General features: G+C 42.8%; 1 protein-coding gene across 1 annotated transcript in view; it reads left to right on the top strand.

Annotated features, from left to right (window-relative positions):
- The first annotated feature begins 1,995 nt into the window (after positions 1–1,995).
- LOC103790453 (ankyrin repeat domain-containing protein 18B-like) overlaps positions 1,996–15,030 on the top strand; it is a 59,304-nt gene continuing 46,269 nt past the window's right edge. Inside the window, 6 exon segments of the mRNA XM_035283610.3 lie at positions 1,996–2,470; positions 6,175–6,289; positions 6,451–6,624; positions 8,127–8,233; positions 9,542–9,679; positions 12,283–12,350. Of these exon segments, the coding sequence (XP_035139501.3) occupies positions 2,262–2,470; positions 6,175–6,289; positions 6,451–6,624; positions 8,127–8,233; positions 9,542–9,679; positions 12,283–12,350 (811 nt within the window). The 5' untranslated portion in view covers positions 1,996–2,261.

Raw genomic sequence — 15,030 nt, 5'->3', positions numbered from 1 at the left:
CAAGTTGGGGGAGCTATAGGATGCTGCAATTCCTTTGTCAGGAATAGGTTGGGGGCACTGTGGGGTGTTACATTGTCCATGGTGGGTGGGGAGTGTGATAACCAGGGCGTCACTGCCTCCATCTGGGAACTGGTTGGGGCACTATCCATGGCTGCTGCCTTCAGCGGGGGGTGGGTTGGGGACACTATCGGGCTCGAATCCCAGTGGTGGGGGATGGGTTATGGTCACTATAGGGTGCTACACTCCTGGTGGCGGGGAGTGCTATCAGGGGCTACACTGAGGCAGAGGTGGGGAGTGTTCCTTGGGAGCACTACTGGAGGCCAGACTGCATGAGGAGAGGAAGTGGGGGTTGGCTGGGGGTGCTGTTGGGGGCAGGATAGACTGCTCATGGTGAGGGAGCATGTTGGGTGCTGTCAGGGGTCTGTGTTGCCTGGCAGGGAGCAGGTGGGTGTGCTCTCCGAGGCATATTGGCTGTGGCAGGGGCAGGTTGGGTCCGCTACTGGGAGCTACCCTGCTCATGGTGGGGGATGGATTGGGCGGACTGTCCGTGGCTACATTTCCAGAGGTGGGTAGCAAGTTTGGAGCGCTATCCCTGGCTGCAGTTCCTGAGGCAGGAAGTGGGTTGGAGGAGCTATGGGGGCCTGCTCTGCACCCAGTAGGGAGGGGATTGGGGTGCTATCTGGGGTTGCACTGCTCACGTAGGGGGTCGGTTTGGTTGGCATATCGGGGTGTCACTCCAGGTTGACAGAGGCGGCGCCCACACTGTCCCGGCCCAGGGTAGTGTAATGGGGCAGGGCATTGCAAGAGCCGTCCTCATGGACTGGGAGGTGGGAGACATAGGCGGCAGGGTTGCAGGTGCGCACAGCCTTTGCAATCTCCATACCGCAGGCCGCTGTCTGCCAGGGTTCCTCTGAGCCCATCCACCACTTCCGGCCCGTCGTGGGCCTGTCCCTCGAGTCCAGGCATCACTTCATCTGCAAAGGCCTGGCACACCTGCAGCGGCTCGTGCTTCTTGAGCCCCGTGAGGTTGACCATTTGGCTCTTGAGCCAGTCTAGGCCATGCGGGCCGAGTGGGCGACCCTGGGCGATCTCGAGCAGGGCCCGCGCCAGGTCATTGCCCAGGTTCTTGAAGTGCGGCGGGAAAGGGTAGGTGCGGCTGCAGAAGGCCATGTTGTGCAGCAGGCGGAAGACGCAGTTCCGCGGGGTTTGCGCCAGCGAGAGGCGGTACAGCGCATCCACCCACAGGCTGTGCACCTCGCCGGCCTCCTTCAGGCAGCGCGCCAGCTGGGCGGCTGGGGGTCCTCGGGTGGTGGGGCCACCTCGAACGGCAGGGCCAGCATGCGGAGCTTGGGGCAGCCGTTGTCCTGGAAGAGTTCCAGCACGCGCCCGTTGGCAAGCCAGGCACAGGTGCCCAGCTGGGTGAGCGTGTCCAGGGCGCCTTGTAGTGCGGTGGGCGGGCTGTTTTCCTGCAGCCGCTGGTGGTGCATGGTGCAGTCCACCGCACGCATCAGCTTGGTGGGGCTGAGCAAGAAGGCACCGGTGTGCGGCGAGGTCCAGGGCAGCGGCGGGCACAGCATGGGCACATCCACCGCCTGGAAGGTCAGTGTGGGCTCCGCGGCCGTCGCCAGCAGCTGCACGTAGGCCGGGTGCGGCTTCAGGAAGCCGATCTGGCAGATGCTACGGAAGGAGTACAGGTGGTAGAGCAGGGGATCGAGCCGGGAAGAGTCGCGCGGCTCGGCCAGGTTCGACGGCATCTGCGTGGCCTGCACCAGTATCTCCGCCAGCAGCTTACCCAGCTCCACCTGCACCGGCAGGGGCCAGGGCTGCTCCTGCGGGGGCTCCGGCGCCCCGAGCGCCATGCGGTACCTCAGGCCTGGCGGGCTGCGCGCGGGCGATTCCTGGACGTTCCAGGCGAGCGCAAGAGAACCCGCCAGCCAGAGGCGCCTGCACCGGCGCTGCAACCGCCACCTGCCTGCCGCGCGCTGGCTTGGGAGCGGCTTCCGGAGTCCGGGCGGGCGCTGAGCTGCAGGCGCGGGCCTAACGGCCTCACTCGGCTCACTCGGTCTGAGGTCGGAGGCTGCGAGTCTCGCTGCTGCTGGCTGTGGTGGACCGGGCTGGATCGCGGATTCTGATCGCGGGTTTGGGGGTGGACCCCTGGTTCGGGGTGGGTCGCAGATTTGGGGCTGGGTGAGGGTTGCAAGGCCACGAGGAGCCCGGCGGCTCAGGAGTCGGTGGTGGGCTTCTGAGGAGAAGCCGCCACCATGTGGAACCTCTTTAGCTTTGGGAGACGCCTGGGCCAGGCGATCCGGGACTTCATCGACGACAAGTACTCGGGTCGCGGGTACCACATCCGGGACTGGGAACCGCGGGAGATCCACAGGGCGGCCCTCCAGGGCGATGCTGCGAAGGTGCGGCGCTGCCTCCTGAAGGGCAGGAGCCGGGATGTGGACGCCCGCGACAGAAAGGACAGGTAGCGGGGGCTTGTGTCTGGGGCTCAGCCCGGGGTCAGAGGGGGGTCCCAGGCCCGGCTTCCCTGCAGCCCCTGGGACCGGGTCTTGGAGGGCGCCGGGCAGCCTCAAAGCAGTGGGGCGAAAGCGAGCCTCAGCTGCTTTCCATCGCTGGCAATTCCCTGCCTGGAGAACTTGGTGTAAAATTTGAATGATTTAACTCACAAACTTGAGCATAGGCACGTTTAAAACATGGTGTCGTGTACATGATAAGAAAGTGCCTAATGAGAACTCATTCCCTTGTCAAAAATACCATGAGTCATTTTCAGTAGGGGAAAAGTTCTCAGATTAAAAACCCGGTGTCCGTTTTACATCCGAATCGATGCAGATAGGTTCTTTCCTGGGACTTCTTTGAGGGAAACTTCAAGTGGGTTCCTTGAATGGGAAGACTCAGTTTTCTCAAAATGTGAGCTCTATGTTTATCAGTTTTCCATAGACCAAATGAAAACATCAAGGTTTCATTTTGCATGACAGCTGTTGTCTATCTTACTATTGTGATGACATTTAAAAATGTTTATAATGGAGTGAAAAAAGACTTGCTCCTCTAGATGTCAAAATGTGCGATGAATTCCCACAATTATTTACCAACAGCTGAAAAGACAGATAAATACATGGAACAGAATAGGAAATCCAGAAACACGGAAATATCTGTAAGCTATAGATGCAGGGATTGATAATGGTAACATTTCAGATGAGTAGGAAAGGATGTGTTATTAATAAAATGCCTGCTGTGTGAAGAAAACTAATGACATTTTATGTCCCAAAAATGAGTTCCTGATGGAACGCAGATTGAAATGTTTGCATATGCAAGATGAGAAAAGGACCAGCAGAAAACAGAAATGCCTATTTGTACAGGTACATTTTATGTTGACAAAGGCCTTTCTAAGAATGACCTCACAGGCTGGCATTCTGATAGTTCACTTAGCGGACTAAAAATCAAAACACCGTGTGTATCCGAAAACAATTAGCAAAAGATAACATACCTAAAAACTATTCTCTCTATATATCTAATTTTACTAGTGTATATATAAATACATATTCAGATGAAAAGTGTATCTTCATCCTACAGGGAATTTATTCTTTATTATATATAATATTTTATCTATTAGTGATTATATAAAAATTGTATATATTACTAATATAATGTTATATATTTATCAGTTATGCATATACACAGATAAATAAAATCCACATCTTCATTTTACATGGAATTTTTTCAAATCAAATCCACAAGAAAAGAACTCTAAAAGTGAGCGAAGTACTTTCTGCAGATCCACAGTGACTTACATAGGAAAAAATCCTTAGTGTTTCTTGTAAGAGAATTTTAAGTTTAAAGAGGAATGAGACTGTCTTCTACCCACAGTGTGTGTGAGAGGAAAGAGCAGTGGCACTTCCGCTGCTGCTTCAAGTTGAAGTTGCTGCTAACTTGTCAGGTAGACCATTTGGTGGGAATTGCACCAAACTGAAAAATGTAGATGCCCTTTGCTCCTCAGTCCCATTATATTAAAATGCCTTCAGAAAGTAGAGATCCAGGCACTTTGTTTTTCTTAGCATTTATGTTAACAAGAACCCACAGAATGAATAGGTGACCACTGAAGATGGCAGTAAGCGTAGATATGTTGCTGTGTGGAGATGTGTTTTGTTATAGCCAGTGAGGAAAACAATTTGTTTGCTTACACATACGCACAAACACACTGTGGTGTTCTGTTAGCCAAAACTTTGCACAAAATAGGATAAAATTTGTAACTTCTGAGCACTTATATTTTAAGTCTTTGTTCCTTTTTTAAAAAAACTGTCATTTCTTCAGTGAGTATAACAATTCTAGTAAAAATGTATTAATGAAATAATTTTTGGGATGAGAGAAATATAAATCTTGTGGAGATAAAAATAATTTCTCATTGTCTATTTTTCATCATTACTGTGTGGCTTGTTATCTTTGAACTTTTAGCTTCTTCAGAAGCAAAAAGGGAATCTTTTTATCTGTGCTTGCAGATGTTATTACATATATATTTTGTTATGTGCATCTGTTTTTCTTATGTATACATATATTACATATATGCAAACAATGATAGATTAATCATTTTGTTTTAGTTGTAGTCTTATAAAAATAACAAATCACAAATAAAATTACTATCACAAAAATGCTGGATTACAGAAGTTATATTTTAAAATATGGAACTCCCCAGCTGTGTCAGTTCTTTCAGTCCATTTGTTCGTCAGACGTAACCTGCTACCTGCTATGTAGCAGACGGCTTGTACTCTCTCAGGGCCCTTCCATTCTTAACAACTTTGTTTACCTGTTCTGCCTGGGCAAGGTGAGAGAGGCTAAGTGGAAATATTAGGGCTTAATCTCATCGAAGCTTTTCCTCCCAGCTTTCAAACAAAAGCATTTCTGAAGGTAAAAAATAGTAAAAGATAACCTTTAACTACCCTTTTGAAAATTTATTCGTCTTAAAACGCTAAGTCATTAGAAAGTCTGACTTGCATATATTCTGTAAATCTAAGTGTTGACTAAAATGATCCATACCTGTTTATTTCACTCATGAGTTTCCTTTGGCTTCACATTTTTCAAAAATCAAAGTAAGAAATAATTTGTTTAAAAACATGTTATTTCAGTGCTCTTTTCCCATGGTTCCTTTAAGAACTAAAATTTAAGTGCCAGTTAGATGCCTAAAAGAGCTCTAGACCTGCTGTGTATCCTGTATTTTACTTAATGTAAGGCCTCACAGATATTGTGGTACCCTATTATTTTCTACATTAATAAGATACTTTTAAAATACTACCGATTCCTGGTATAAAAAGTTATGAATTATAAATGCCATTCCAATATCAGGTATGTTAAGATGTGACCTAATCTTTAAATCATTTTGCAGAATAGGAATAATTGTGTCATTTTACTTAATGAAACATTTTTTAAGCACTAGTAATGGTAATAATTACAACATCTGGCTGGGTGCAGGGGCTCACACCTGTCATTCCAGAACTTTGGGAGGCTGAGGTGGGAGGTTCCCTCGATGCCAGGAGCTTGAGACCACCCTGGGAATCAAAGTGAGATTCCTACTCTACCAAAAAACATTTAAAAATTAATGGAGCATGCTGGTGCACTCCTGTAGTCGCAGCTACTCAGGATGCTAGGGCAGGAGGATTGCTTGAGCCTCAGAGTTCCAGGCTGCAGTGAGGTATAAATACACCATTGCACTGCAGCCTGGCCAACAGAGTGAGACCCTTTCTCAAATAACTAAAATCTAACAATTACTGAGTTCTTGCTTGTTCTAAAAACAGTTCTAAATAGTTTAGATAGGTTCACATTTAAGCATCACAATGGTGTCCTGTGAGCCAGCTGCTATTGTCATCTTTATTTTATTAATGAGGAAACTGAGGCACAGGAAGCCTAAGTAATAGCTGGTAAGTGACAGAGCTCAGAGTAGAACTCAAGCCCTAGTTGGACGGAATCCAAAGACCAAGCTCATTCTATCCAAATAGGTTGCTGTCTTCATTAAGGCAGTGAGCAATAAGAGCTAATAAATATTGTACTTTCGTCCAAAAAATTTTATTTGTTTTGAAGGCAGAGGAATAGCATGCCATTCAATGTTGACAATGACGTGAACCACCGTAGGTCTTGGGATATGGCATTGCAATTTCCTGAAAACTCCTCCTACTCTCACAGGACTGCCCTCCATTTGGCCTGTGCCTATGGCCGTGCGGAAGTTGTCAGTCTGTTACTGAGCAGAAACTGCCAGACGGACGTCGGCGACAGACTAAACAGGACACCGTTAATGAAGGTATGTAGTAGCCAACTCTACAGCATCAAACGGATTTGCTTTAAATACATAGAAATAAAATGAATTTATCGCATTTAAATATAACTAGTTGGTGAAACCTGTGGAATATGTACTGTGAATTCTTAGAATTTACAGCCTAGTTTTTTATTTAACACTGATAGGCTGTACACAGCCAGAATGAGAACTGCTCCATTTCTCTGCTGAAACATGGCGCCAATCCAAACATTCAAGATGTCTACGGCAACACCGCTCTTCATTATGCTATATATAATGAGGGGACTTCACTGGCAGAAAAACTGCTTTTCCACAGTGCAAATATTGAAGCAGTAAACAAGGTATAGATCAATCACCTTTCTTTTCAAAATATTTGTTTTGACATTGAGAAAGATAAGGATTAATTTTTCATGTTTAGAAGCTGAAGCACTCCCTGAATGAAAATATTTTGAAATAAAAGAAGACATATATGAGGCCAAGAAACACATGAAATAATGCTCATCATCACTGATTATTAGAGAAATGCAAATCAAAACCACATTGAGATACCACCTCACGCGAGTTAGAATCATTAAAAAATCAGGAGACAACAGATGCTGGAGAGGATGTGGAGAAATAGGAACAGTTTTACACTGTTGGTGGGAGTGCAAACTAGTTCAACCATGTGGAAGACGCTGTGGCACTTCCTCAAGGACCTAGAAATAGAAATTCCATTTGACCCAGCAATCCCATTACTGAGTATATACCCAAAGGATTACAAATCATTCTATTATAAAGACACATGCACACATATGTTCATTGCGACACTGTTTACAATAGCAAAGACCTGGAACCAACCCAAACGCCCATCAATAGACTGGACAAGGAAAATGTGGCACATATACACTGTGGAATGCTATGCAGCCATAAAAAATGATGAGTTCATGTCCTTTGTAGGGACATGGATGAACCTGGAAACCATAATCCTCAGCAAACTGACACAAGAACAGAAAATCAAACACCACATGGTCTCACTCATAGGCGGTTGATGAACAGCGAGAACACATGGACATAGGGAGGGGAGCATCACACACTGGGATCTGTTGGGGGGTCAAGGGAGGGACAGCGGCGGGGTGCGGAGGTCAAGGAGGAATAACATCGGGAGAAATGCCAGATGTAGGTGATAGGGGGATGGAGGCAGCAAACCACATTGCCATGTGTGTACCTATGCAACGATTCTAAAATGTGATTGTTTGGCACAAAAAGTATTGTCAAATTGGGATTAGGCAAAGTTCAGGAGATTTCTTGATTGTCAGCCCCATCATACAGTTTTGTAATACTTCTCAAATGCAAGTGATCACGGAATCTTGCTGTTGGGGAATAGTATTTCTGGCAAAACAAATATTCTTTGGAATATGGTTTAAGAAAAATTGCTCTAGAGAATGATTTAGGTCATTAATTTATTTTTAAAATTTGAAGCATTTGCTACTATGTCTTCAGTTTTAGGGTTATAGAGAGAGAAAAAAAGATACAGCCCTTGCTCTCAAGAAGCTCTTGGTTTCAGTGGGAAGCAATGAAATAATTACAGTATATGCTGTGTTAAAACGCTGTGATAGAAACAATGATTTTGGGGCCTGGTAAAGTGAGTTTTGGAGATGACTAAGGTTAACATGGGGAGACAGAAGAGGGGTGTTTGCAAGGCAGTGTGTGGAAAAGCACAGAGGAGGGCGAAGGCTGTGACCGTTTTGCATTTACTTTCTTTCTATATTGTTTGTTTAACTTCATAGCATCTTATAGAAGATTTTTCGTTCAGTTGAGAACTATGTAGTTTTATGAATTATAAATTGTTTTTGCTTTCTCACAGGAGGGAAACACACCCCTTCTGCTTGCCGTAATTTGCAAGAGACGGCGAATGGTGGAATTTTTGGTAAAAAATGGGGCAAATGTACATGCAGTTGATAATTTCAGAAGGTACAGTAGTTCATTTTTTAAAAAACAAAATCCTGACTATTCTAGAATGGTAACAGTCACTGGAGTCAGAAATGTTAATAAGATCAACTTATAATTATTGGCATACAGTGAAAAACAGCACAAATAATCAGTTAAATAGAAAAGCAGTTATTTGGACTGTACAACGTAAGAATGGTATATAGTAGGGTTCATTTTCTCTTATAGACTGTTATTTGTAATCGGATGGTTTTGGTCCTCAAATTTTATATTAGCTAAAGGGGTTTTGTGTTTTATTAATTTTATAAAGTGTAGACTTTAACTTTCGGTTTAAAACTACTACAGTTACCATTCTTATGTTATCCTATGCCTTCCTCCTCTGAATTTTTTTTTTTTTTGAGGTGGGATCTCACTCTTGTTGCCCAGGCTGGAGTGCAGTGAGTGGCATGATCTTGCTCACTGCAACCTCTGCCTCCTGGGTTCAAGCGATTCTTCTGCCTCAGCCTCCTGAGTAGCTGGGATTACAGGCATGTGCCACCACACCTGGCTAGTTTTGTATTTTTAGTATTTTTAGTAGAGACGGGGTTTCTCCATGTTGGTCAAGATGGTCTCGATCTCCTGATCTCAGGTGATCTGCCCAACTCGGCCTCCCAAAGAGCTGCGATTACAGGCCTGCGCCGCCGCACCCCGCCCTCCTCCTTTGAAGATTTTAACTTTCAGTTTACAACTACTACTATTCCCGTTATTATTATTACCATCGTTGCTGTTGTTTTCAGCCTGCAGTTAGCACTCAGTTACCTGACCTCTAGCTGACTTTGAATTACGATATACCAGACTAGAAAAGCAATGAAGAAATCTTCATCTAAATACTTGCTTACTTTATATAAATGACCTCAGCATAGTTTCTTGGCCATCAGAAAACTATAAGTTAGCAATTTGTATTGTGTCATACCCCAGTGGGACAAGAGACTTCCTTATTGTCCCTGCCTTTTTGCTTTGGTGGTAATTTACAAAGATGGGCTGGGCGTGGTGGCTCACGCCCGTAATCTAAGCACTTTGGAGGCCAAGGTGGGTGGATCACCTAAGGTGGGGAGTTCAAGACCAGCCTGACCAACATGGTGAAACCCCATCTTTATAAAAATTAAAATTAAAATTAATTTACAAAGATGAACACTTAAGCACCCAAGATGCTTATAGGCCTAAGCTAGAACATGTGAATGGTTCTTATGTCTGCACTGACAGGCAAGATACTAATTGGTAAGCTGTATCCAATTTGCCAGTTAAATATCCTTATGAACGTTCTTGAGTGGAGTCATTTCTTTGATATTTTAGAACAGCCCTCGTGCTTGCCATACATCATGACTTTCCAAGTATAGTCGGCTTTCTTCTTGAACAAAATGTTAACATCTTTTCTCAAGATTCGTTTCAACTAACTGCAGAAGATTATGCCGTTTGTTGTGATGTCACAAGGTAAGTGTTTATATTAAAAGACCAGTTAATACTAAGTTAGGTTTTACACCAATGAGAAATATTGCATCTTACACATTAGGTGGCATTTCATAGTTTTTTAGATGTAGTTAGGGATGGCAATGAGTTAGTCCACTTTGTAGCCAGAAATCAAACAGAAGCTAAACCAGTGAGAAGGAGCAATAGTGCAAGATTCTTTCAGGACTTTAAAAAACTTTTGTCCCTGGATACCTCAGTGTTGTTCATTTTATTCCAAGTATAACCCCTATACGTGACATATAAATAGTGTCACATCTTTTTACTATTTTTCTTTCTTTTTTTTTTGAGACAAGGTCTCACTATGTTGCCCATGTTCCTAAGCTCGAGTGATTCTCCTGCCTCGGCCTCCCAAACTGCTAGCCAACGTGCCTGGCCTGACCTTTCTAATTAGTTGTTGGGTCTTGAAATGTCCAGTTTAGCAGAAAATCTTGTATTGTCCCCTGGGGCTGTCTCCTGTGCCTTCCTGCTTTGAATTTTTTGAAAAACGAAGTCGTCCACGAAGTCCAAGGAAGACGGTCTCACTTTACAAGTCGGAAGAAGGGGAGAAAAACTCTCATCATCCGTTGTTTCCACCGATTCACCTGCTGTCTTGCTGCCATTGTAACGGGTCCTACAATCTGGCAATGGTTGACCTTTGCCCCCAGGATGCCTTTACTGATTCAGATCCCTCAGTCTTCATGGTGACTCATACACAGAGGTCACAGCTGCAGTGTGTTTTTATTCATGTACATATACTCAGCCCGTGTTCCCAGCATTCTGCTCTGGCCGCGAGGCCTCCTGGCTTTACCCAAACACATAATTGTAAATTGACCCTGTCTCAAAACTAAAAACCTTATTTGTAGCCCACCTCTTAGTTAGGCTTAGCCCAGACTTTCCTGGTAAGTTATCCTTTGAGACTGATGTTTGTCTTTTCTCTGGCAAATATTAGTTGGAATTGTACTCAACAGTCAGGAACGTTCAAATCATGTCGTAGGAAGAGGTCAGAGTGTCCATCCCTTTTGTTATCACATCTGCACCTGAGGCTTTTTCATGTCCCGTGCAGCAGCTTTTGATAGACAGCAGAAGCTTCCACATTATCCTGCAGTAGAGTAGTGGGCACCAACTTGCAGCTGGCCCAGTGGTCTGTTTCCATCATAATGAAAATCTGTCAGGATACTTGCGTCTCTACCTCAAGTTTTTGAAATACTTAAAAATTCTACCTCACAGGAAGTCATTCAATACAGTTCTCTATATCTGCAGTAGGTAATTTGGATTTAGCAGAGCTAAGCTTTATACATGACTCATGAGTATCCATGTATAAGGGCCTTACACCTGTTTCAGCAGCACATATTCCAATATTGAATCAGTACAGAACAGATAAGCATGCCTGCTGTCTAAGAATGGCACACAGATTCTCAAAGCATTCTGTATTTTGCACAGTCCCCAGAATGTCATTTGACTATCTGTTAACTAGCTCCAGGGAAACAGTGTGAGTCAAACCAAACTGGGAGACGCCCAAAATTGAAATTGTTACTATTATCATCATAGAAGTGTTCATGTCGGGCCAGATGCAGTGGCTCATGCCTGTAATCCCAGCACTTTGAAAGGCCGAGGCGGGCCGAGCATGAGGTCGGGAGATTGAGTCCATCCCAGATAACATGGTGAAACCCCATCTCTCCTAAAAATGCAGAAAAGGTGCCAAGTGTGTTGGCACACTCCAGCAGTCTACTACTCCAGTAGCTACTCAGGAGGCTGAGGCAGGAGAATTGCTTGAACCCTGGAAGCAGAGGTTGCAGTGAGCTGAGATTGTGCCACTGCACTCCAGCCTGGGCTACAGAGTGAGACTTCATCTCAATTTAAAAAAAAGTATTCATGTAAGGTGATCTGTGAAATGAGAACAGAACTGAGTAACATATGGGATGTTACATGCAAATATGTTGTTAGTACCTGACTTGGAAATAAGGAAACATCAACTCGCATCTATTTCATGGAACTGGAAGACAATACAAGCCGGGTGTTGTCTTGTCAAAATTAGCACTTAATTACATTTTCCAAAAACTGTGACATTGAAATATTAGAACCTATGAAAATGCACCCATCAGGTTTTGAGATTTCAAAATTATTTCAGCAATGCACTTCAAGAGTAAATTGTTCCATTGTTTCCTATTTCTCTGAGCATTTAAACATGTTATCTCCTTACATCCTACTTACAGCCTAGTGAAGAAAGGCAGTAAATCCTTATTTTTTAGAAGAAGCCATGGAGCCTAAGAACAACTGGTCCACAAACGAAATACCTGTTGGTTACAGAGCGAAGACTTATTCTGAGTGCAGGACACGTTCCAGGATGTTAAACTGACTAGAATTCATTTACTGAGCTATGCTTCTCTCCGTTTATGAGTACTTTATGTTTTTCTTCTTTAATTAGAAGCTTAAGTTTATAGAGCTTACAATTTTAAAGTGTATGGGACATTAAAGTTCTGTTATTAGCTCTGATATTGTCTGAAAAGCTTTAAAATTTCATATGTTTGGTAAATATTATATTTTGATAAAAACAGTAATTTTATGTATTATATTTATTATGCTTGTAGCATTCAACAACAACTTTTGGTACATAAAAATAAGATACTTAAAAAGCATCTTCGAAATGACAATCGAGGTAAGACTTCTGATAGTAAATTTCTCATTTCTCTTGGTAGTCTTATTGATTTTAAAAAGCAATATTCCAGGCCAGGCATAGTGGCTCACAGCTATGACCCCAGCACTTTGGTATGCCAAGGCGGGTGGACCTGCTGATGTCAGGAGTTTGAGACCAATCTGACTAACATGGCAAAACCCTATCTCTTCTAAAAATAAAAAGTCGGTCAGGCGGGATGGCTGGAGCCCGTAATCCCAGCTACTTGGGAGGCTAAGGCAGGAGAATCAGTTGAACCCAGAAAGTGGATGTTGCAGTGAGCTGAGATCACACCACTGCACTCCAGCCTGGACGAAAGAGCAAGACTCTATCTCTGGGGAAAAAAAGTAAGATCATACAGTTTTAATTATTAAAGAGGAGTTTAAATATATATATATATATATGTATATATAAGTTTTTTACATAATTAAATATGTATATATGTTTTTTATTTAATTTCTTTAGAATTTAGAGTTATTTAAGAGGTTAATTGTAGCTAATTTGTAATCTCAAACAGTCTGAAAAAGTTTATTTAGCTACTTATGATCCCTGAAAATCTATGTGATGTTTTTGTATTGATATAAAAAGAAATTAGATGTTTCAGTTAGTATGCTGTATTTCTCTATGATCACATTATTACAAACTGGACTTGTCATGCAAATGGATCTTCTATTTAATTTTTATAATTAATGGTTTGTATTTAGTAAATAAACATTAACTACAGTTGATTCTTGAATAATGTGCGGGTTAGGGACTCTGATCCCTGTGCAGTTGAAAATCTGAGTGTAGCTGACTCCTTCCAAACTGAGCTATTAATAGCTTACCATTGACTGGAAGCCTTACTGATAAACAGTCGATGAACACATATTTGGTATGTGTTGCATTATTATATACTATGTTCTTACAATAAAATAAGGTAGAGAAACGAAGCTTTTATAAAGAAAATTATAGAAAAGAAAAAATATATTTACTATTCAAAAGCTTAAGTGAATTCTCGCAAAGGTCTTCATTATGTTCAGGTTGATTAGGCTGAAGAGGAATAAAAAAGTTTGGTTTTGCTGTCTCTGGTTTGCAGAGGCAGAAGAAAAATCTGCATGTAAGTGGACCCCTGCAGTTCAAACTCTGGTTGTTTAAGGGTCAACTGTATTACACAGGAATTTGTGTCACTAAGAAAGTAACTATCTTTAGAACTGGGAACTCAACGATTTCTTTTTGATACCATAAAACAAAGGGAATAAGAGTCATAAAACTGAGCCAGTGTTCACCCATTCAGAGAGATGATTTTTAAAGTTACCTACTGAATGCAGAAGTCAGAAAAGTAATTCCTTTCCAAGCAGCAGAAGTTATATTACATATTCTTATACAAACGAGGTCTATTTTTTACTTCATTCTCCATAAGTTGGAACCTCATGAGATATATTTACTTCTTAGAACAAGCTGCATTTTATTATATGCTGGATAATTCTCACAATAATAGTGATTTTATTGGAACAAGATACTCTGTTACCAGGTTTGGCATGGTGGCTCATACCTGTCATCTTAGTACTTTGGGCCGGGCGCGGTGGCTCACGCCTGTAATCCCAGCACTTTGGGAGGCTGAGGCGGGTGGATCACGAGGTCAAGAGATCAAGACCATCCTGGTCAACATGGTGAAACCCCGTCTCTACTAAAAATACAAAAAATTAGCTGGGCATGGTGGCACATGCCTGTTAGTCCCAGCTACTCAGGAGGCTGAGGCAGGAGAATTGCCTGAACCCAGGAGGCAGAGGTTGCGGTGAGCTCAGATCGCGCTTTGCACTCCAGCCTGGGCAACAAGAGCGAAACTCCGTCTCAAAAAAGAAAAAATCTTAGTACTTTGGGAGGCCAAAGCAGGTGGATTATTTGAGGTCATCAGTTTGAGACTTCCCTGGCCAACGTAGTGAAACCCATCTCTACTAAAAATACAAAAATTAGCCAGGCATGGGGGCAATCACCTGTAATCTCAAGTACTTGGGAGGCTGAGGCAGGATAATTGCTTGAGCCTGGTAGTTGGAAATGCAGTGAGCCGAGATCGAGATCGCACAACTGCACTCAGACTCCATCTGAAAAAAATAAATAAAAAGGTACTCTGTGACCATTAGGCAAATGGTGATCATAATAAATATTCCAGTAGCCAAACTCTAGGTTCAAAATATTATAATAAAATCATAAAAATGGTTCACAATAACGAAAATGTAACACCTAATACATTGTGCCATCTGAACGGTATAAAGACACCTTAAATTTAGTACATACGTATCAAACCACTTCTGTAAGTTAGGTTTGGCAAATTGCAAAAGGCAAAGATGAAATTGACGTAGCTTTTTGTCTTCAAGGTGTTCATAACAGAATATAGATAACTTTAATTTTTGTATTTTTTCTACTAACTTTTTAAGAAAAATATGTTGATTCATTCATACACTGTCCACTTAAAAAATAACTCATGTGTCTTTTATGGACTAAGAATTTTTCTCCAATGTTACAAAAGACAGTTTATTAATACGGTTAGGAGATTGTTGTTACCATTGTCCTTTATTTGGTTTACTCCCTTATGTAGTGCTTACTGTGTGTCCACTGTCATCTGGGAGCTTATAGTTATTATTCCTTACATATGTGTATTACGTTTAGTATGTGCCAGGCATTTTTA

This window comes from Callithrix jacchus, chromosome 22 (assembly GCF_049354715.1).
Source record: "Callithrix jacchus isolate 240 chromosome 22, calJac240_pri, whole genome shotgun sequence".
Lineage (NCBI taxonomy): Eukaryota > Metazoa > Chordata > Mammalia > Primates > Cebidae > Callithrix > Callithrix jacchus.
This window is presented reverse-complemented; position numbering and strand designations above follow the sequence as displayed.